This window comes from Falco rusticolus, chromosome 8 (assembly GCF_015220075.1).
Source record: "Falco rusticolus isolate bFalRus1 chromosome 8, bFalRus1.pri, whole genome shotgun sequence".
Classification (NCBI taxonomy): domain Eukaryota; kingdom Metazoa; phylum Chordata; class Aves; order Falconiformes; family Falconidae; genus Falco; species Falco rusticolus.
This window is the reverse complement of record NC_051194.1, coordinates 6506028-6527043: the sequence shown is the minus strand read 5'-3', so window position 1 is coordinate 6527043 and position 21016 is coordinate 6506028. Positions and strand designations below refer to the sequence as shown.

The window sequence follows — 21016 nt, the reverse complement described above, 5'->3', positions numbered from 1 at the left end:
GTGCCTCAGAGAACTGCGCAGCTCCCGAGCCTACAGCGCCCTGGCGAAGGGAAGCCCGGGAAGTGGGGCAGGCCTGGCCTCGGGGCTGCTTCCGCGAGCTCTCGTGGCTGAATGCAGCAGCGGGGCAGTGCGGGGCAGGGCAGGGGCAGGGGCAGGGCAGGGGCAGGGCAGGGCACAGCAATGCCGTGCCGCGCCGCACCGGGTCGCAGCTCCCGCCCCACCGCAGGCGGCGCGCAGGCCCCCGGCAGCTGTCCGGGCCCGCGCACACGTAACACGTCACGTGCCAGAGCCCGCCCAGCCCCCGGCTTAGCTTCCATCCAATGAGCAGTGGGGCGGGCCGCGCGTCAGCACTTCGATTGGTCGAGGCGGCCGTCAATCCGCGGGCGGGGTGGGACGGGGGCTCAAAGTGCGGAGGTCGCAAGCTGCGCGGTGCGGTGCGGTGCGGTGCGGTAGCTCGGGGTTATATTTCGGGGGGGATGGGGGGGTGCGCGTAGCGCAGCCGGGCGGGCTCTGGGCTGCGGGCTCAGCCCCCTGCGGCCGGGGGGCAGCACCGCCGAGCGGCGGGCCCTGGGGCTCCCCAGGCTGTGGAGTGGCAGGGCCCCGTGGGGGCGGCCGGCCGGTCCCCGTAGGCTGCTCTGAGTAGTTTTGCTGAAGTAGTAGGAATCAGAAAGTTGCTGCTCAGCCGCAGGACTGAGCCTTTGCCAGGGCTTCTCTGTGATTCCCACCCGCTGGGCCTTTCCAGGCGTGGATGTGCCCAGTGTGGCACCAGGGCAGGGCCTGTGCCTTCTGCCCAAGGTCTGGTAACCGAGCCCTGCCCCAGAGCACCCAGCAGAGCCCAGCGTGAGGGGAGGCAGAAGCCTGGCCTAGCCCAGGGAGACGGGATTTGAGGATGGTGATGGCAGGAAACTCAGGGTGGGACCTGTGTGCCTGCAGGGATGGCCAGCTGGAGCCAGGACCGGAGCCTGCGGGAGGACCTGACATGTGCCATCTGCTGCCAGCTTTTCAGCGAGCCTGTCATGCTGGATTGCATGCACCACTTCTGCAAGGCCTGCATCCAGGGCTACTGGGAGAGCTGTGCCCATGTCCCCTCCTGCCCCCAGTGCCGCCGTGAGTTCCCCAGCCAGGGCTTCCGCACCCACTACCTGCTGTCGGGGCTGGTGGAGAAGGTGCGGCGCTGTGGCTTCGCAGAGCACCAGCACAAGATGCGGGTGAGTGGCTTCTGCTCAGCTGGGGAAGATGGAGACAGGTGCCATGTGAGCCCTGTGCAGACATTGCAAGCCCAGCATCCCCTCCTCCTGCACATGGTTGCCCTATGCCTGCCTCACCTGACTTGAGCGTAGTGGCATCTGTATCTCTTCCCAATTTTTTCCCTCTCCCTGCTTCCCTTCAGCTGTCTAGTTTCTGGATACTTTCTTCTCTTGCATTTGTTTCCCTCACTGCTGCGTCTGACTTCCATCACAGCCTCGTTGTTTCTCGTGTAGGGTTCACACAGCCAGGGTGAGGGTGGTTTGTCCTGAGTGTGCTGCCTGAGGGGTCAGTCCCTGCACAAGCCAGTTCACAGCATGCAGCCTTTAAAACACCTGCAAACAGATATCCCAGGCTGGAGCTCCCAGTCTTAAAAATAAATCTATTTTATTATGGGCATGTATATATAGTTCTCAAGCCTGTGCATCTGGTGCTTTCTTCTCACTGCTTTCATAAGAAATCCTGTTGCAGCCTCCCTCTAATGCTGGCCTCAGGAACTGGGGTTGCTCCTGAATCACAGCAGAGTAATGAAATGGTCTCCTCACCATCTCTTCCTTCTTCCTGCAGAAGCACCTGGCAGATGCTTTGCAAGCTCGTCAGAAAGAGATGGAGAAATTCTTGGAAAGGAAGCATGCAACACAGGAAGCTATCAACGGCCTGACGGTAATGCCCTGTGATAGCTGCTTTTTGTACAGTCTCTGAGTTAATGGTCATGGAGGATCTGTGTATCGCTTCAGCTGAGATTTAGCTCAGCTTCTTGTAAAACTAGATAAATAACTATGTAGGGATCTGAACAAACTCCCCCACCTGTAGGCCAGAGCCCATCACTACTGAATATTTGGTGGAGGCTTTGGTAAGAGGTATTGAATGCTCATTAATGCAGCGTTTGAGGTGCATTGGTGCAGCAGAGCTAAGACAGTGTGAGCAGTGAGAGCTGTTGGCTGAGCAGCCAGTTCTGGCTCTGCAGTGCTGTCCTCTTGGAAGAGGGTTAATTCTTGGAAGCTCTAAAATCTTCTTGTGTGTCTGAAGGGGTGGCAGCAAAGCTGAAGGAGCTGGGTCAGCAGCAGTGTTGGTGCTGCAGAGAGCAGTGGCCTTGTAACAAGGACCATGTTTGCATTCACGGCAAAGCTCTGAGATGATGTGAGGAACCTGAGTGCTCTCTATAGGCTCGAGTGGTACCAGTCTGCCTGCCTGTCACTGATCAATGAAGCAAGAACAGCCCCAGGCTGACTGCGCTTCCTTCTTGAGTGACATAAAAGTATTAAAAGCCAAGAAAGGAGAGTGTAAGGAAAAAAAAAAGTAGCTCAGAGATGAGATAAAACTGATGGGAGACTGTCTTCTGACTAGGGTCTCTGATACCCCTTCCTGCCATGTCATACCTCTATCCCAGTGCCAGATTTGGAATAGACCTTTGAAGTTAATGAAGAAGTATTAGCAGATAAGCACATGCAGCTAATGTCCAGTTGCAGTGGAAGAACCAAGAGGTGTTTCAAGAGTAAAGGATCAAAGTGCTTATTTGAACAGGGAAGTCATGCATGTCCTCTGCGGTTCTGGTGTGTCAGCATGAGCACCTGCTAGAGCAAAAGGAAGATGGGGTGCTGTGCTGGCTGGTGAAGCTTCGGATGTACTCTGGGGAAGATAGTTTTCCTGCTGGTAGAAAGGGATGTGCATTTCAGGAAAATGAGGGCTAAAGTTGCACTTAAAGATTAAAAACTTAGAAAATAAAAGGTCATTGGCTGTCTCTTGTAAACAGTCAGGAAGGCAGTGAGAGCACCCCAAGGTTGGCTGGCTGACTAAACAACTGGAAAACAGTGAGCTCTGAAGAGAAGAACTGAATGGAATTTTATCAGCCTTAACTACAGAGATTAGTTTGTGCAGCTCCCCTGTCTCTCCCATACAAACAGGAGCCCTGAGAGACAGAAGCATCAGAGAAAAAGAGCAAGTTACCAGTGCCAGGCAGCTCTGCCTGGGGTCTGGCATGATGTGAAATAAATCCTGACTAACCTGAACAGCTGAGTCTGAAGCTCCAGAAAAAGCAGAACTGCTCCAGTCTTGCACACAAGCAACCTCCTGGTGGTGTGGGAGAGGGCTGTGAGTTCCCACTCTGTCACCTTCACTAGAAATCCCTGCACATAGCCAGAGTCATTGGTGGAATTTGGGTTTTGTTTTTCTTTCCCTCTGGCTCTGCTGCTTTGAAAGTTGTTCTTGCATCCTGTTCACCATACAAGAAGTTGTGGGTATGTCTGAGACTAATTTTTAGGACTCTCATAAGCAGAGTGGCAGACCCAGCCATCCTGTGCACCTACTTGTGTGTTTTAGCTGCCAGACTCATCTTCTGCCTTTTCCCTCTGCTCAGAAGGTGTCTGGGGAGCTGAACTTGAAGATCCGGGCAGAGTTTGCCTGCCTTCGTCAGATCCTGGAAGAAAAGGAGAGAGCTGTGCTGGCAGAGCTGGGTGAAAAAGAAGAGCAGTCGCTGGCACAGCTGCACAGGGATGTCCACTTGCTGGAGGAGGGGATATCGGTGCTGCAGAGGGACATAGAGCGCATAGAGCAGTCCCTGAGCAAGGTGGAAGAGGTGTCATTGCTGGAGGTGAGTGTGCTTGGCTGACTCTGGCAGGAGGCTGAGGGATGTTTCAGGATCTGAATTTGGAATGGGGAAAGTCCTAAACGAAAGCACTAGGCTGTATCTGGAAGTCGTTCTCACTGCCATCCCTCTGGATTATCTATCCAATCCCCTGGAGTCTGAGGGCTTTAGCCACAAGGGATATGGTGATCTCTCAGATGCGGTGGGTCTCAGGAGCCTTACTCCTCTGTCACCCCTGTGAAGTTGCCTTGGCCCCAGTGCCGAGTTGGTATCCCCCAGACTGGGGTTCTGAGTAGGTTGGTTTCTTCTCTCTGTGCTGTGTGACAGCAGGAGGCAGGACAGGGAGCTTATTTGTGCAGCTGCACGAATTACAGATAGTGACTGCTAATTCTTTCTGCTCCTCACTGCAGGTGGAGAGCCTGAATATCAGGTACGTGTCTGGCATGAAAGAAGCTGATTTCCTTTTCAGGAGCTTATCTCTGTCCCTGGCTGGGACCACACGGAAGAGGGATCTTATCTCTAGTTTTAAAAGCATCACAAATTGCTCAGTTTGCTGCTGGTGCTGTGCCAGGTGGGGGGTGGTCCTCAGCACATGTGGGATGCTCTTCCCAGGGAGCGTATGTGTCAGTGGCTGGGCTGGAAAAGCAGGTGGAGGAGACATGCTGGTTTGGAATGGGTGCAAGAGCCATGCATGCTGCAAGTGGGAACAAGGCTGATGCAACAGACTTTGGGTGCTTTGGCTTCTCCCTCCCCTTTCTTAGCTTCTTACAACTTCATGGGGCTGCCAAACTGACCACAAGGTGCAGGTTTGCTTGAGGCTGCAATTAGCTGAGGACCAGAACTGCCCTAGGGGAGTGTGTCCCTGTCCCCTCCCTCCATGGGGGTTGCAGTGGGGTGCAGCCTGGCCTGTTCACCCATGCAGGAATCCTGCTTGGGTGTGCTGGGTGCTGGTCTGCTGTGAGTCACTTGCTGCTCCACAGGCTCTCGGGCCACATCAGGCAGAGCAAACAGCTGCCGGGGAGGCCTGTGTCCTGTTCCTGCCAGATCTGTCACGCACTGTAGCGTGCTGCAGTCCTGACCAGGCTCTTCCTACATGCCTCACTAGTAGCACAGCAGAGGGGTTGACTGCCGCTTTCTCTGCCCCAGGCCCTCGGTGCGCGTTGAGACCCAGCCTGCCTTCAGCCTGCAGCACTACAGGGACAGCCACAGCGGCCCCTTGCAGTACATGTTCTGGAGACAGATGCTGCAGTCTATCCACCCCGGTGAGCAGACTGGTGTGAGGGATGGGCGTGCTGGATGGTGGAAGAGCCAGAGATGCTCTGCAGAGGGCATATGCAAGCAGTAAAATGCTGTGCTTGATGTCTCCACAGCTCCTGCCCCGCTCACCTTTGATACTGAGTCAGCCCACCCCAACCTGGTGTTCTCCAGAGACCTGACAGCAGTGACAGAGAGGAATCGAGCCCTGCCTGTCCCCAGCAGCCCCCGGCGCTTCCTTCAGTGTGTCAATGTCCTGGGCTTGCAGACCTTTGACAGCGGCCAGCACTACTGGGAGGTTTGGGTGGGCAGCAAAACCAAGTGGGACCTGGGGGTGGCCAATGAGGCTGTGGACCGGGCGGCAAAGGTCAAGCTGTGCCCGGAGAATGGCTACTGGACGCTTCGCCTGCGGAACAAGAATGAATACTGGGCCACCACCACCCCCTCGGTGCGCCTGACTCCCCGCCAGCCCCCCCGGAAAGTGGGGGTCTTCCTGGATTGCCAGGAGGGCACTGTCACCTTCTTTGATGCCAGGGACATGTCCCACCTCTTCACCTTCCACCAGGTCTCTGCAGAGAGGTACTGCCCCTTCTTCAGCACCTGCTTCAGTGATGGGTGGGACAACATAGAGCCCATGCGCCTCTGCCACCTGGCCCTGTGAGGGATGAGGAAGAGCAGGGTGCTCTGGGGACACCAGCCTGGCTCCTTGCCCCTGCCAGTTGGCTGCCTGGGGCCATGCTGGAGGCCAGTTCTGCACACACACCTGGTGGGTGTTGAAGGGGTTGTTTCACTTTCTGTTTTGAGAGGAGGGAGGGGGACGAGTCTCTTCTTAGCTTCTGTCTGCCTTCCTTTCCCTGTGGCATGGGTTGTGGGCGATGCACTGTGTTCCTGGAGGTGCGTGGCACTCCTCGAGGAACAACCTTCCATGCTTGAGCATGGTGCGGTTCGGTGACCACAGCCACAGGCCGCTTTCACCTCTCGTTTCTCTGTACTCACATTCATAAACCCTGTGGAGGAGGAGGACGGCAGCCCCGGAGGCACCTGATGGTGCTCTGGACACCTGGCAGCGGGCTCCCTCGGCTCAGAGCTGTGGGGAAGGGCTTCAGGCTGGCGGCAGAGGGAGCCCGGTGCGCGGCGTGGGACCTGCTGCGGCCCGGGGACTGCGCTGCCTGCCCTCTGCTTGTCACCATTAAAGTTCGTTGGAAAGGCCACTGCCTGCTGGACTTGCTCAGGGCTTACGTGCTGCTGGGGGTCTGCTGCACCGCGGTGTAGGACACCGTGGGGGCACAGAGCAGGCCCCTGCTCCCGCCTGGGCTCTCCCCTCTGCCTGCAGCACAGGAGGCATGAGAGAGCCAGCTCCTGCTCTGCGCTGCCCTTGGAGCAGCCCGGGGCTCTGCAGGCATGGGGTGGAGGTGGGTGCAGGGGGAGCCCAGTTTTTGGGGAGCTGCTGCTCTGTGCAGCCTTGTTTGGGGGTCAGGGGTGCTTGGAGGAGATGTCTGGGGTTTCTGCTCCCTCCCTGCTAAGCAACGGGGCTGAACTCAGCCTCCTCTCCTGACTCCTGCCTTGTCCTCTCGCTGCCCCCCAGTCTCAGCTGGAATAAAAGTGGCGAAGAAAGAGCGGTTGGCTTCGAGATGCTGCTGTGAGCGGGGCTGTCACCCCCCTGCAAGGGCCGGCAGCCTCTGCAGGAAGGTGAGGCTGGTTTGATTGCAGCAGGGAGCTGCAGCCGGGAGGACGGAAACCCATTGCCTCCTCACCTGCCCTGCAACCGCAAGGAGTCAAGGCCGGGCAGCGGCAGGCAGCCTTCCCCGAAGCGTGAGGGGGAGTGGGTCTGGCAGGCAGCGAGCGCAGCCGGGCTTCGGCAGCTGCCGGCTCCCACTGCCCACCGCTGCCGTGGGCTGCTCTGGTGGCACGGGCTGCCAGCAGCTCGCTGCGACGTGTGCCAGCGCCATCACCGCCACATCCTACACCTTCCCCTTGGCAAAGGCAGAGCTGGAGAGCCTCGAAACCTGCTGGTCGGTCACAAATCCTTGGGCTGAGCAGGCTCCTGAGGAAGCGTATCTCCTCCTCCTCCAGGCATGGCGTGCGGCTCCCGGGCAGAGCTGTGTTTTGGGGTACAGCGTCTCTGCCTGGCCCTGCCCCGTGCGCAGCACATACGGCAGCTCCTACATGCAGGGAAAACGCTGCTCTGAGCTGCTGTACGCGCAGCATTAGCCCAGCGAGGAAATGCTGCCTGCCGTTAAATGCTATCTGAAAAATGCGTTAACCGTAGCACCACGGACCTGAAACTGCAGGTGTGGTGTGAACGCAGTGACGGGCTGGGCCTGGCTCTGGGTTCAGGCAGGAGGGGATGGGGATGGGAGAGTGGGCACCCTGGGGGCAAACACCCCTCTCTGCTCCAGCATCGGGGCTCTGCACCTGCCAGGGCTGACTCTCGCCATCTGCCCCCAGGACCAGGCTGTATTTTCCTTGCAGGTTACCTTGGTCTTTTCCGTGGGTGTCCTCAGAGCCACCCCCGCGTCCCTTTCCCATAGCCCAGCCCTGCCCTGCCGCTGTGGTGTGTCTCGGTCTTTATACTGTGCTTCGGGGAAGCCTTTGCTTCCTTGGGTCCCCCCACGTGCTGGAAGGGGGACAAGAGTTTAAAATAAGATCCTTTTGTTTCCCAGGGCGACAACAATGGAAAGGTCCCTTCAGTCCCACAGTCGCCCTGTGTTTGTGATGGAAAATTCCCGGTCGTCACGGGGCAAGCCCTCCCCAGTGTCCCACCATTAGATGGCAGCATGGACGGGCTGGTCCTGGCCACCACCGCCCGTGCAGTGCCGCGTTAGGGCTACAATGGACGGGCAGTGCCAAAATCCCTTGATTTTGGGGGTGACAGAGGATCCCAGACCCAGGTCAAACCCTCTGCTCTTCTCGCACTCAGCTTCTCCAGGTAGCGCTTCAACTGCGCGTCCAGCACCTCAGTGGTGCGATGTGACTGATCCTTCCAGCGCTGCCCACACCTCGCCACCTCGCTGCTCCTCTCTCAGGTGCACAATGACCCCTGCCACTCACGGTGGTCCCCAGCGTGGGCACACTTGGTGGCAGGGAGCCCCGTGGCTGCCCCATCTCCCCGGGATCACAGCCCCGGCACCACAGAGGGGCCCGATCCCACAACCTCAGCTCTTCGCCCTGCAGTGGTGAGCAGTGCTGCCCCACCGTGTGGCCCCCAGCTCTGTCCCATCACCCGATCTTCACGGAGAATTTTAAAATCTCTCTCCAGAAACTTGCAGGGGTTTGGGCACCCACCAGGGATGGAGGGACGCAGCCGCTTTCTGCTCCTCTGGGACCAAGCAGGGAGGTGGTCCAAGATGAGTGTGCTGAAGAGCAATGGAGCTGGCATTGGCAGGGTTAAAACTCACTAATTGCGTTGACGGGAGTTGGGTAAAACAAACTCTGTGGCTTGGGAGTCCCTCTGAGGACTCCGGGAGAGGGACGGGGTGATTTCTTCCATGGGTTTGGCAATGAGAGCAGTTGAGTGCACCAGAAGTTTTCATGCCTTTTCGAAGCCGTGAGCACATGGTTCTCATTCAGGCTCGCTCTTCACTGCCTGCAAGCGTGCGTAATTAATAACCCTCTGGGACAAAGCGCGAGGCTGTGTTAAATTACCTATTCAGTGCTTGTTGGGTGACAGGCAGCTGGTGGGGCTGTGCCACCTCACTCCCAAAGCTCTGCCATCACCTCCATCTGCAGTGTGTTCGCAGTCGGTTCGTACCAAGCCGGAGCCGCTGTCGCTGGCAGCGGCAGCGGTGTGGGGGCAGTGCCACTGGCATGCGTGGACCCATTCTGCTGCCAGCGGCACGGTTGTGGGCATGGGTTTCGGTATACACCTGCCAGAGAGGGGGGGGTGTGCCACGTGTACGCAGCGCCGGGGGAGTAACACGGCTGCTCCACGCTGCTGGCAGCCTGCACGGATGACTGGCGTGAGTGGGGACTGCTAGTGCACCCCCAAATGAGTAGGGGCGCAAGTGTGTGCACGCAGGTGTGAAAAAGCGCGTGTGCATCTTTGCGTGCCCCTGGGGGGTGCAGGAGGAGTGGAGGTTCAGGAGATGTGTGCAGGACTGTGTGTCTGGCTGTGTGCGTACAGGTGTGAGGCGTGGGCTGTGGGGGGGGCGCATGCAGGCATGAAAGTGTGTGTGCGAGCAGGTGTGAATGTGGATGTTCACGTCTGGTCTGTGCACACGGCTGTGAGAGGTTATTTGTGTGCAAGCGGGTGCAAATGTGGATGTTCATGTCAGGTCTGTGCACGCGGCTGTGACAGGTTATTTGTGTACGTTCCCTCTGGTCTGAGAGGTTGGGATGTGCGCCCAAGACACGCACGAGCAAGAAGGAGATGTGTGGGCATTTGCACGCAGGCAAGTGCACACAACAGGGGTGACGCGCGTGCACACAGGTGCTGGCGGGATGTACAGGGGCGCACACAGGCGCGCAGGGGGTGTGCTCACATGAATGTGCACACAGGTGCTGAGGTGCTCCTGTGTATGTGGGGCGGGGACGATGCACACCCACGCGCACAGGTGCGGGACACACCCGCACCCAGCTGCAGGGTTGTTCACACCCACGCGCACAGGTGCGGGACACGCACCCAGCTGCAGGGGGACGCGCGCCCACGCGCACAGGTGCGGGGGGATGCCCGCACCCCGGTAGGCGGGGGGGTGCAGACACCCCGCCGTGCCCGGAGCCGCAGGTGCGCCCCCCCGCCGCCCGCCCCGCCCCGGCCGGCCCGCCCCGCCCCGCCGCCCGCCCGGCGCCCCGCGGGCTCGGCGGAGGGCGGCGGGCGGCCCGGGCAGGCGGAGGAAAAGGAAGCGGCCCCGGTGCTCCCCGCCCGCCGCCGCGCGTTGCCGCAGCTGGGGCGCGGCGGGACCAGAGCTCGGGCGCGGGGCGCTCCGCACCGCTCCGCATCGCTGCGCGCCGCCCCGCACGGACCTGCCCGCAGCCCCGGAGATGAAGAGAGTTTGCACGCTGCCCCTCTGGCTCTGGCTCGGCATTGTCTCGGAGGCAGGTGAGCGCTGCCGGGCTGCCCGCTCTGCCCGCCGCCCGCACCTGCGGGCGCGCCGGGGACGGGGGCCGCCGCGGCGGGACGGGACGGGACCCGGCGCTGCCGCCCGCTGTCCCCAGATCCCGCAGGGACCCGCGCTGCCTGCCGCGGCGTCCCCATCCCGGGCGGGGACGTGCCGTGCCCCGGAGCTGCCCGCCCCGGGCTCCCCCGGCGCCTGCGGGGGCGCGCCCCGGTGCCTGCTCGGGTGTCCCCGACGGCTGTGACAGTGCCCCCGCAGCCAGAGGACGGGCTGGGGGCCGCCGCTGCTGTCCCTGCGGGTCCGGGTCCGTGGGTGCGCCCACACCGTGCCCGTGCCGCGGGTGTGCTCGCTGCAAGCAGGGATAACCCGCATGGGAGCCTTGCGGGAGGGATTTCTCTGCGTGGGGCAGCACCCGGCCGGGAGGGCAGCCAGGAGGCCGGCTCCCTGCTCTGCTTATTTATTTTTTTCATGCACAGTGTCATTAATTTGTGAGCGCCGGGCAGCGTGTTGGGGAGGAAGGCGCGAGGAGGCGGTGGTCCAGGCGATGCCAGCCAGCCAGCCACTGGCAGCTCTGGTCTGCCTGGGAAGTCACCCAAGGCAGATCCCGGTGACATGCTTTCCTTTCCCATAGCTCTTCTGGGGCAAAAGGCTGTTGGGCAGTGAGTTGGACCCCCTGGCCATGGCTTGGATCAGGTGGACGTGGGGTCACAGCAGAGATGGGGCTGCAATGCCCTTCCAGAGAGCAGAGACCGTGGGGCAGAGCTGAGTGGGCACTGCCAAGGCAGCAGGGATGGGGCATCAACCCCACCAGCTTCCCCCAGGGAAGCTGCTGCTTGCGCAGCTAAAGCATTTACAGCCTGTAGCAGAGCAAGACCAACAGAAAGTTAGTAATGTGAGGAGCCTGCAAGGCGGGGAGGTGAATTTTGGGAGCATAAATAGAATTTTCTGTACCCTCATCTCTGACTCGCTGTCACCCATGGTGTTTGCTGCTTCGTTGAAGTGAGCTCATGGGAGAGCTGCAGGTCTGGCTGCAGAGGTACAGTATGGACGGCATCACCAGCAGCAGCACCGTTAACCTGATGTGCCCAAAACGCTGCTGATGGCTCTAGTGCCATGGGGCCGAAGGACCCACCAGGCTGCTAGAGCTCATGGGGAGCTCCAGGAGGCAGGACAGAAAGGGACTTGCTGCTGGTGGCACCACGGTGGGAGCTGCAGCTGTTCAAAGCTCTCTTGTTAGCAATTTGTAAAGCATCTTGTAGCTGTTCTCAGGTTCTTTCATCTCCCAGAGGTGCGGGAAGCAGTGCCTGGGAGGCTCTGGCCAGCGCGGCTGCGTGATGTGTGGGCCTCGTCAGCGCAGGGCTGCACAGACCTTTGAAGCTCTCCAGCGCTGCCTGATTAGTGCGGCGATGAAGCACGATGTTGAGATCAACTAGGGGATCTTACGCTGGGTATTTGCTTCCTCTTCTTTCATTCTACCTGAGACCAATTTGTCAGCGTGTAAAGGACCCGCAAATTCCTCGTTAACCATAATCCCAATTGAGTGCAAATATTTGTTTCCCTTGGAAGCAGGGATGGGGATGTGAGACTGTTCCACCTGGGAAGGGTGAAATATTTAGCTCAGGATCATGAAAGGTCTGTTCTGGCTCTGTGTCCTGCTTGTCCCTGCACCCCAGTACATGTTTAAATGGACTGGTACTAGGAGAGGAGGCCATGTGTAAGAGCACACAGGCTCTCCCTACATCCCAGCTCCGCAGTGCTCCCCGGATGGAGTGGAACTGGGGAGCTGCCCTTTGCAGGCAGTGAGGTGGGGGCGGCAGGCAGAGGTTCAGCCCCAGCATCCCGGGGTAATTCTTTGTGGACAGCAATAAAAGCGTGTTCTCTGAGTCACCATGCTCTGGGCACAGAGCAGCACTGACCACTCCACAGCCAAATAATCCCACTGGGGACTCTGGCTTGCCACTTTCAAAAGCATATGGCCCTTTGCGTGAGGGAAGGGCCCATGCTTGTGTAGGACCCAAGCCGATTACATTGGCTGCCGCTGCCTGCCCTCTAAGATCATGTAGACCTCCCTGGCCGGGTGCTTGGACAGCCAGCCCTGCACTGACCGTGCCAGCAGCATCATTTGCCTTTACAGCTGGGATTTAAAGCATTTAAAGCAGTTGCTTTATTGCAAGTAATAAACATGGGCCATTTCAGCAACACCCTTTCATGCAAAAGCCCATGAGTGCACAACAAACCCAGTTCTGGCTTAACCCAGTTGCTTGTTAGTGATGAAGCAGAGCCAGGGCCTCCAGGGAGGAGGTGGGTGATGTGAGGGCTGTGGCCTGTGGTCCCCAGGGGATGCTGGGGATGGGGCAGCCACAGCCCTTGTGCCCCGCTGTCTGCTTAGGGATGATTCTGGGTGAGTGGGTTGCAACTACCACCCTGGGATCTGGTTGGGGCACTCAACCCTGCAGCTCGCTGCCTGCAGTTTGTTGTTGAGCTCAGTTTGATGTCTGGTCAGGGGGACGCTCCCCCAGCAGCACAATGTCCCCAGCAGTGCAGGCAAGGCAGGAGGGGGCTCGCTCTGACATGTCCCACCTGCCTGACTGCCTCTCTCCCGTGGCCTTGCTCTGCGCAGCATCGCTGTCTCTGGGGTGTCTCTTGGCCCTGCATTGGTGCGGTGTTTTCCAGGGCAGACATGGGAAGGGCAGGTGCTCCCAGCCAGGAGGGAACAGGCTGTTCCCGGCGTCCCAGGGCAGTTCCTGAGGAGGGAAAGCAAGAACGGGATCTCACGGGAACGGGAGCAGGAGGGGACCGTGGCCAGGCAGCAGTTTCTCTGATGGGGCATCCGCAGCGCTCCAGAGGTTGCTTTGCAGAATGGCTGCTAAGCAGAAGGGGGCTCTTGATGGGTCCCCAGGTCTGCCTGGCGCTCAGCAGCTTTGGGGAGCAACATGAGTCCTAGAGATAGCACCCATCTCGCCCACCTTCTCCCCAGCCACTCCAGCTGGTGCAGCAGAGGCGTTTCCAAATGAGCACAGCGTCTTTGCATTCAGCCTGCTGGACCAAAACAGCCCCAAGCTGTTTGGGGGGGCTGCGTATTTAAACACAGTGGTGGGGAAAAGCTGCAATAAGCCTGGGGATCTGGGGGGTCCTGCAGGTGTGGGGAGAAGCAGAAAGCCCTGTCATGGCTGGACCCCACAGGCTGCAAGGCCCATGGAGGGTGGGGAGCTGGAGTGGAGGAGCAGCAGTCGTGGTGGTTTCCGTTTGAGGAATGACTAAACATCACTGGGCTTTTCCGCTGGGAGAGACGGGCTGGGGCATTGCGAGAGAGGGCTGCAAAATCACGGCTCTCCTGAAGAAGGCAGTTCCTGGTGGGTTCCTGTGCTGGGAGGACGTGGAGTGGGCGGGGTGGGGGACTGGTGGCTTGTTGCATGCTGCTGTGCAGTGGTGGAGCTTGTCGCCACAGGGCCTTGTGGATGTTAGATGTTTGCCTGGGTCCATGGGCAGTTGTGCGTGGAAAAATACATGGGGTTGCATGGAAAAAAATCCACAGGTGGTTAGTTAAATCTGAAAGCTCCTTTCCCGCCCCAGACCATGAGCCAGAGGTGCCCAGTGCTGTGTTTTGCCTTGACCTGCCCCAGCTACCCCTGTGCAGGCGGCTCCTGCAAATCTCTACCTGGGCGAGGGGCAGCAGGGAGCAGGCACACAGCCCCCCCTGGGTCCCACACCAACTGGGCGCCATGGCAGAGACTGCGACCACCTGGTGTGTCCCAGTGTCTGGTGGGGAGACCGGAGCTGAGCCCTGCCCTGGGCCCGAGCTGGAATTATCTTTTGTCCCTTCGTTAGGAAAAGAAATACTGCTGCAGCTGCACTGGCATCTAGTGACTGGTTAAATTAATTCCAGGGTTTTTATTGCCTCTGGCTATCCCAGACCTTTGTTTCTTGTTTCATGTTGTTAGAGAGAGGGTTAGCCAGGTCCCAGGGGGGCTTTTTCTCTCTGGTCAAAATAGTTCTGATGTTTTCAGCACACAGTATTATTGCCCATCTGCGGTGCCTCATTGTTAATGCAAAATAGTGGAAGCGGAGATGGCCTGTAGTCAAGCCAGTGAGGAGGCACAAGCTCTTGAGCACAGCGTGACCGCTTATTTTGTTGAGCGGCTGCCGGCAAATTACTCCATCTCTAGGTGCAAGTTCAGCAGAAGGAGGGTGAAAACCTGGCCCCGTGGCAGCCGGTGGCAAAACTCCCACTAAGTTTTATAAGCTGAGGATATTAAGTGGGGAGTCTCTCCTGGAGTCATTTCCCTGCTGAGGTAGCAGAAACAGGTTTCAGGCAGTGACTTGTATTTCATCTTACAACTTCTCCCACGTGTGAATTGTTTTTCTTGCTGCATTTCTGCCCCTTTCTTCCAGGGCAAGGATCTCCAGCACAGGCTTTGCGGGCCAAACCTGGAGGTGCCGTGGGATGGACGTCACGTGCTAATGAGGGAGGATCGGGTTAGGGTGTCAGGAAAAGACTCAAACTGGGGAAATGCAGAGAATGGGATGGTGGGGAAAGGCAAGAGATACTCTGAGCAAGTGCTGTGGTCTCCACTTCTCTGAGCACATAATAACCAGGTGGCCGCTGCTCCCCTGCTCTGCTTCTGTGCAGTGAAAGGCAGCAAGGACCCCAGGGCTATCCCCAGGAAGGGCCATGGGAAAGGGCTGAGCGGGTTGCAGACCAACCTGGTCCCCGTTACTGATGGGCAGAGCCCTGGAGTGAGCAAAGAGCTGGCTGCAGCAGCCAGTCTGGAGCTGGTTATGACTCTGGGCAGAGCCAGGAAAACCCCAGTTCAGCTGCAGAAGGATAAGTGAGAAAATAAGCTCAGCCCTGCTCCCAATCTCAGTGCGTGCGAAGAGGGAAGCAATCGGAGTAGCTCAATGATGCTTTCGGGACCCATTGCCGCCATGCAAGGCGTATCCACCCACCCTCGTGCAGGAGCGGAAGGGTTAAGCCTTCTCCTGGCCGTGGCTCCAGTTAGCTGGGCAAATGCCAGCCAGTGGGCCGAGTCCACCCGCCTCAGCCTGCGGTGCTAGTGCTGGTGACGCAGTGCCCGCGCACCATCCACCACGGCCACGCCGCACAGCATGGCGAGGCCGCCCGCCTGGGCAGGCTGTGGGGTCCAGGGCATCCCCCTGGGGAAGGGTTAAGTGAAGACGAGCGGTGCCGATGCCAGGCTGGGTGTCCAGGTTCTCCCTTGGCGGAGGTCAGTGGTGGTTCATGGGAAAGGAAAAATTGGCAGCTGGGCCGGATGTCCCTGCATTTCCCCTCTTCCTGCAGCCGCCTGAACGACGTTCCTTATTTAGCTTTCCTGACGGACAGGAGGAATCTGATGGCGGAAACTGTCACTGCCTGATAACAGCTCAGGGACCCCTTCATGATGGGCGGCACGGCAGGGAACAGGGCAGCGCTCCCCCTCGCCAGGAGGGCAGAGCCGGGCAGCCGGGGCTGCCCTTTGCACCGGCTTTTTGGGGGCGGCCCGGGGAGGGAGGGAAGGGCGCTCGCAGCCCTTCCCTTTGTGCTGGTTTGTGTACAAAACCTCTCAGTGCCGTTTAAAAGACTCTCAAGGTCAAGAAGCGATGGCATATATGTATTATATTGGCATTTTTTTCCTTCTTTTTGGTGAGGCATCTGAGCTGGTGGAAAGGGCCATGGATGGGGAGAGGGGAGGCATGGAGCCAAGCCACCTTGCCAAGGTCTGAAACCAGCTGAGGCTTTCCACTCACTGGTAATGAGGATGTAAAGGACAGCCAGGACTGGGATGCTTCAGCAGGAGCTGGGAGTGATGACCGGTACCGAGAGCTGAGCACACGCATTAGTACTGGGACCAGTTCCCGTATAAGGGAACATCTGACCGAGCAGATAAACACTGCGAAGGAGATGTTACTGCATGTTTTATTGTGCCCAGCTTTCTCTCCACAGAAGATGGTGTCTGAGCCATTCTCTCATATCTGCCCATGGTGACCAGCCTCAAAACCACAAAAGGTCCTGAAATACAGCCTGTATTTCAATGTATCCATTGATTTTTATCTTGCATTTGTGGAGGCCAGCAGGCTGCTCCCATACCAATAACAGCATTGTTTCCATGGCAATTAATGTATTTAAAAAGGGCAGAATGTACAGCGAGACTGTATTTTTTTTTAAAGACCAAGCCATAAGCCAGGCAGCCCTCGTCACTGGCCTGGACATTGGACTTTTAGTCCATGCAATGTACAGACTGGCGTCGCTGTGCTCTGTGCTGGGATGCAGGGCACGGTGAGCTGGCTCAGCAGGGCTGGGTAGCACAGGGCTCACACAGACCTGTGCAAAGGCCATGCTGCAGCCACACCACCCTGAGATCATCGGTCCGCTGCTGCTCAGAGTTTTGTGTTCCCTGGGGTAGTTAGAGCTGCAAGCTCCCAGGTGCGTGTCTGACTCTTTCAGTTTTAGCTGAGCAGTATTAAAAATCTCCCTGCGAGACGGAAGACCTCAGCAGGAACTCAGAGGAGTTGTTTCTCTGCTCTCTGAGCAATCTGCTATATGACCAGGGATGGCACCTACCTGAGCATCCATGAGTTGCAGGACTGAGGTTTAGGTCATCAAACTACGCTGGTACCTTGGGACCAAATGCTTCAGCTAAGTTCAAATTCCTTTTGCGTTTGCTTTCTGTCATCAAGCAGCACAGGCAGGGAGATTAGTGCAAAGGGAATTGCTGTATCTGTCCATTTGTGTTCATATATTGCTCTATCAGTGCCACAGGTGTGAGCAAGGCTGGTAGACATGGAAAAGGAAGCAGGAGCTCCTGCCTCCTGCCCCAAACCCCAGTGCATGTTTCAGATGGCTGTGGGGGGGATGAGGTACCCATGGGGGATAACAGGACTTTGCATTCTGCTGGCTATTCTGAGACAGAACATGCAGAAAAATTCATATTGCAAGTTATTTGTTTAAAATTATACATGGTTTTTATGGTGTCATTTCCTAGTACGATGCATAGTTGCCATTGCAGCGAGATGAGTAAACTTCCTGCTATACCTTCCTGGGCAGCAGTCATCTCACCCAGTCCCCATCACGTAAAAGTTTATAGCGTATAGCCTAAGGCGCTTGCTCAACAGTCAGCAGGGGGAGAAAGGCTTTTTTGGAGGCACTCCATCCCATCCTCAAAGAGGTGCTGAAGGAATTGCCTTGGGGAGGTGATGGTTGAGACTGCTCCCAGCCTGCGTGGTGTCTGCACACATGCATGTCCCCAGGACCGGCACTGCCCCTCTTCCGGGTTGCATTTCATCCCGCAATCCACCCTTGTCCTCGCCGGCCACCCTGGCTCGCTCCACCTCAGCGGTCTGCAGCTGCACGAGGGGACAGGTGCAGTCTTGGGAGAGCAAAACGAAAGAGCAGCATCAACCAAAACAACTGATGGCCCCAGCCTCGGGAGACGTAGCCAGGAGTAGGCTGGGAGGTAGCGGGATCATGTGGAGTGAGCAGTAGACAAAGGAAGGAAGTTTTTATTACGGGGCCAAATACTAAAGTCCTTCAGTTGTAATTAGGCCAATGCCTCAATGACTTCAGGGAGACTGGTCTGAGTAAAGAGAGAAGAAAGAGCTCCAGGATCTGGCCCCTGGGTAATTGTGTCACGTGGAAAGCTTATAAAGAATTTGCAAGCTCATGATGGTTTTCCTGAGCGACCAGCACTAGCCAGCGAGCAGTGCCCATGGCAGCCAGGCCTCCCATCTGGGTTACCCTCCCCTTCCTCTCCAGGGGCACAAAGCACCCACCCTGCAGCAGGTTCACCACTTCAGCCGCTGGCAGAGCTTGATGGGGCTCAGCAGACCCGTGGGGCCCCGCCAGGTGCCCCAAGTTGGGTGGCTGCTCCACAGGTTTGTGAAGGTCTGTCTGCACATTCATGAGACCCAGCAGAGACCCATGGAGGGTTTTGGGGTCCTGCAGCAGCTTGCTGAGTTAGAGGCATGTGGGCTCTTCATGTGGCAGGGAAGCCTGTAAAACGTTTACTGGTTTCATGTGTTCCCCAAAAAAAAAGCTACAAAAAGTGCAGGGTCGCATAGCAGAGCCTGGAAAACCCTCCATCGGTTTCCCTGCATGTGGAAGGTCCAGCACTGGCTGCAGGAAGCGTGTACATATCTGCACAGACACACACGTGTGCTGACAGGGAGGTTTGGCCCCAGGCTTGGCTCTCCATCTGTGACTTGTTTTCCCCATTTCTGAAATACTGGTGTCTGCTGAGATGGATGTTAGATATAGTGACCTAAAAAAATAAACACGGATGGAAGTGAAGGTCAAGTCAATAGTTTCCATGGACAACAGCAAATCTTGGTATTTACTAAGGCAAGAAGGTTGGGTGTGAATTGTGGTTTATACTCAGATTTGGAAACTGCCAGCTCAGAGTGGTGGCAGCAAGCAAAATCACATCCAACAGAAGTGACGGCATCCAGCGCCCACAGAAATCCATCACTCGCATGGTAGGTTGTCCTACCCTGAGCAGGGTCCCCAGTGAGGCACCGTTTGTCTAAGTGGCCATCATCCCTTCACCACGCTGTAGCGCTTGGCCCTTGGGAAGCAAAGGGCAGAAGTTTAACAGCCTGTCCCGAAAGCACGGCGGCTGGCTGCGGTGTGGGATGCTCCCGTGGGAGCTGCATGCGTTCACACGCAGAAAATCCCCCGTGCCGTTGGGCAGGCAGCACGTAGTCCTTGTGCTGGGGTGAAACGGGGGGTAAACAACCACCTTGCCTCCAAATGGAGTTACCCAGGGATGCCTCTGTAAAGCAATTTAGCTAATGTAGTGTGCGTCTGGGCCTGATGGCTCCTCGTTTGGTTTGGGGCTGTTGCCAAGCTATCAGGCTCAGCAGGTCCTGGGCTGCTGTCTGTAAGTGCTGGCTGTGGCAGTGCCACCGGTGCTGGGATCACATCAGTGCGTACCCTGATCTTCATCTCCTCTCTGTGCTGGGACATCCCAGTGCAGAAGTGAAGGGGAACGACAGCGTGCCCCGTGCTGGGCAGACAGGCTCAGACCCAGTAAGCGTCCCCTTGGGTGACAGGGTTGTGATGGGATTTTCCTGCTTGGTCAGGTAGATCCACCACTGTTGGTTGCTTATGTGTGGCAAGGACTAATGAAGGCAACCAGAAGGCACGGGTCGTAGCTTGATGTCCCCAGTTTGAACACATGAGGATGGTTTTGATGTCCCCCAAACCCCCTGTGTTCTAGGGAGGCAGGAACCTTTCCAATAACATTCGTCACGCCAAAACTGCACCCAGCCAAGATGTGATGCCTGCTGCCATGATGCCTGCGCTGCCCAATGTTGCCCCTCCACCACACTCAGCATTTTACAAAATTTATGGCCGTTCCTCACCCTTAGCTGCTTAGACAAATAAAGCCTAATGCAGCTTGAGGCAGTTAATCCCTGGCTCTCCAGCCTCCCAGCAGTAACAAGGCCTGGGTGGCATTTCAAAGAATGCACTGGGGGAGAGGGGGAGTGCCAGGATCTATTTTTTTTTTATAAGGCGGTGGAAATACAAGCCTGCCTTCATTGAAGATAAGTGACGTTGGTCAGGCTGAGCTCCTGCTCGGAGTTTATAGTGGTGATGGAAGGCAGGAGGCTCCATACAGCATTGGCCCCACAGTAACCTTTGCCAAAAGAAAAACACTTCTTAATACAATAGTAGATTTAAAAAAAAAAAAAAGAGAGAGAGGAAAAAAAAAATAAACAGGGTTTCATGTGAACTTAGGAAACCTGTACTGGCATGAAGAGAGATGCACGTGGTGAAATGGCCTGAACAGCACCTGGAAGGGCTCTAGCCCCAGACCCCACATTGCTAGGAATGGGAAAGGGCCCGTGTGTGTCCTCAGCCCCTTGGTCCAGTGTGGTGCCAGAACAGCCCTGCTGCCAAACAGCATCCCCTGCCTTTGTGGTCCAAACCAACGTGTCTGTGTCTTCCCTTCGTCCATACCTTGGCTTTTCCCATGGGGCGGGGAAGGCCATCCCCAGCCGAGCACCAAGTACCTTGCGGTGACCAAACAGGGGCAGCCAAGGAAGTGGCGTGTTGTCTCTTCAGTACAATTTCCCTGTTAGTACTTGTGCTCCTGCAGTGGAAGTCATTAGCATGTGTAAACGTTTCCTTCCCATTGCGTCCGCTTGCGTGCTCTCCCCACTGAGCTGCGTGGCAAGGGAAGCACCTTGGAATGGGAAAACAACAGTCAGCCTCTGAGTATTAACAAGAGAGTAACAGGGTGTTTATGGAACTTGTTAACCCTCTTGTAAGTTCTTTTTAAAAAAACAGCATAAGGTGTTTTAGCTTACTGGCCTTCAGATAGCACCAGAGTCTGATACTGCCATTTAGGCTGGGTGTTTCATTGTAGGAATTGTGGTGTGATATACAAAGTGTGACATTTCCAACTCAGCCTTTCTTGGAAGGGAATTAAATGAGTTTCATAGCTGCGTGAGGGGTGTTATGTGGAGGTGGAGAGAGAAATCTGTGCAGATGTTAAACAGCCAGCTAATCTCAAGTGACGCGAATACCCTGATACACTTTGGCTCTTGGAGATGATGATTATCATCTCCTGCTGCAACGGGTCCTGGCATGCGGTCACAGCTCTGTGCCAAGAGAAACTAAGCGTGTGTGTAACTTGCCATCGATGCCCCACACAGCCCCACAGGGTTAGCTTTCCTCCCAGTGCCCTGAGTCTCTCCAACTTCAAGGCCCTTTGCCCAGCGGGGAGCAGACAGAATCACTGACCTGCGGGTGAGAAGCAACCCAGCAAAGCCCCATGGCGGGGGAGAGCTTTGCTGCACTCTCTAGAGCCCATCCCTCTCAGGGGTCCTGCAAAGAGCAGTGTAAGATTTTTATTAACGACATCAGGGAAGGCTCTGGGTT

At 57.1% G+C, this 21016-nt stretch overlaps 2 protein-coding genes across 7 annotated transcripts in view; both read left to right on the top strand.

The window, feature by feature from the left end:
• The first annotated feature begins 305 nt into the window (after positions 1 to 305).
• On the top strand, positions 306 to 6294 carry LOC119152792 (zinc-binding protein A33-like). Of its 5 annotated transcripts, none has more exons than XM_037398470.1 (7): positions 306 to 429; positions 934 to 1208; positions 1813 to 1908; positions 3602 to 3835; positions 4240 to 4259; positions 4976 to 5091; positions 5200 to 6294. In XM_037398470.1, exons 1-7 carry the CDS (start codon positions 321 to 323, stop codon positions 5742 to 5744), a joined length of 1395 nt encoding a protein of 464 aa, XP_037254367.1. In that variant the 5' UTR covers positions 306 to 320; the 3' UTR covers positions 5745 to 6294. The 5 variants fall into 5 exon arrangements, with proteins under 5 accessions (XP_037254367.1, XP_037254366.1, XP_037254369.1 ...); XM_037398469.1 differs by having other exon boundaries at positions 306 to 444; XM_037398472.1 differs by having other exon boundaries at positions 396 to 439.
• A 3613-nt stretch (positions 6295 to 9907) lies between these two features.
• FLT4 (fms related receptor tyrosine kinase 4) overlaps positions 9908 to 21016 on the top strand; it is a 59761-nt gene continuing 48652 nt past the window's right edge. For both annotated transcript variants that reach the window (XM_037397879.1, XM_037397878.1), the window contains exon 1: positions 9908 to 10121. In XM_037397879.1, the coding sequence (XP_037253776.1) occupies positions 10064 to 10121 (58 nt within the window). In that variant the 5' untranslated portion in view covers positions 9908 to 10063. The remainder of the gene's footprint in view (positions 10122 to 21016) is intronic.

Coding starts and splice junctions, on each gene's coding strand:
- LOC119152792 (XM_037398469.1), top strand. CDS start 321: ATGAGCAGTGGGGCGGGCCGCGCGTCAGCACTTCGATTGGTCGAGGCG. Junction 445..933: donor GCGCGGTGCGGTGCGGTGCG/GTGCGGTAGCTC, acceptor GTGTGCCTGCAG/GGATGGCCAGCTGGAGCCAG. Junction 1,909..3,601: donor AAGCTATCAACGGCCTGACG/GTAATGCCCTGT, acceptor CCCTCTGCTCAG/AAGGTGTCTGGGGAGCTGAA.